The sequence below is a fragment of the Nicotiana sylvestris genome, chromosome 7, assembly GCF_000393655.2.
Source record: "Nicotiana sylvestris chromosome 7, ASM39365v2, whole genome shotgun sequence".
NCBI lineage: Eukaryota > Viridiplantae > Streptophyta > Magnoliopsida > Solanales > Solanaceae > Nicotiana > Nicotiana sylvestris.
Genome location: NC_091063.1, coordinates 168,141,672 through 168,142,675, shown reverse-complemented (window position 1 = coordinate 168,142,675; position 1,004 = coordinate 168,141,672). Strand labels below are relative to the sequence as shown.

At 39.8% G+C, this 1,004-nt stretch overlaps 1 protein-coding gene across 1 annotated transcript; it reads left to right on the top strand.

The window, feature by feature from the left end:
• Positions 1-654, top strand: LOC138874107 (uncharacterized). The gene has a single exon (XM_070152610.1). It carries the CDS (start codon positions 1-3, stop codon positions 652-654), a length of 654 nt encoding a protein of 217 aa, XP_070008711.1.
• The last annotated feature ends 350 nt before the right edge of the window (positions 655-1,004 follow it).

Genomic DNA, 1,004 nt, shown 5'->3' with positions numbered 1-1,004 from the left:
ATGGATTCTTATTCATATGCTATTTCCTCTTCTTCTAATTCTTCTTCCTATAGTTCTATTCCATATTCCACATATCCACAAGAAGTAAAGAAAAACAAACCATTACCTTCATTTCATTCCTCACTCCATGGAGTTCGTAGGCACCCATTAAAACCTATGACAAAACAACCAATTGCGCCATTGCCACCGACACGTCCTAAAATATACAGAGTGGAACCTGTTAATTTCAAGGAAGTTGTCCAAATGTTGACTGCTGCACCTGAGTTTCAATGCAGCTCCAATTCTAGCTCTGGTTCTGGTTTCAGTTCTGGCTCTGGCTCCAGCTCGAGGCGTTTACAAGATGTGGCTCCTCCTCCACTTGATCTCTCACCAGTTTCATTACCAAGAAATAGCATTGCTGCAGAATGGCGAGAGTTCCTTCGTCCTTCTTACTCTTCAAACAACCAAGTTGAATCAATTAGCGCGGCATGTAATGACTCAACAAATGAAGCACAAGAAAGATCACATCTAATAACGTCGCGAATTCCATCGGAGAATTATTTTGGATCATGCAGTCCGCTGGCTAATTTCCCTTTATCGCCTGCTTCTTTTGCATGGTGCTCTTCTCTTCTTCTCAGCCCTAGCACTCTTACTTCACCATGCGCCGTTCTTTAACTCATTTGCCATTGCTTCTTCTACTCATTCGAGAGTTTGTAACTTATTATTGCCTGTTGTTTATTAGTGCTACTATTTGCTTGTGGGTGATCAAGAATTTGAATTTGAATGTCTAGAAAGAGATATCACAATTCAAATATTTGAAGCTGCTTTTGTACCTTTTTTTTTTTTGCTTTTATTTCAATTGTATGCTATGTTGCTCGGACTCTCCGAAAATGTTGTGGGGTGCGTGTTGGATTCTCCAAAAGCAATGTATTTTTGGAGAATCCAACACGGGTACGGTAGTATTTTGGAGAGTCTGCGCAACATAGATTGTATGTCTAGAAGTTAAAAGAAGAGATTTGTTTTAC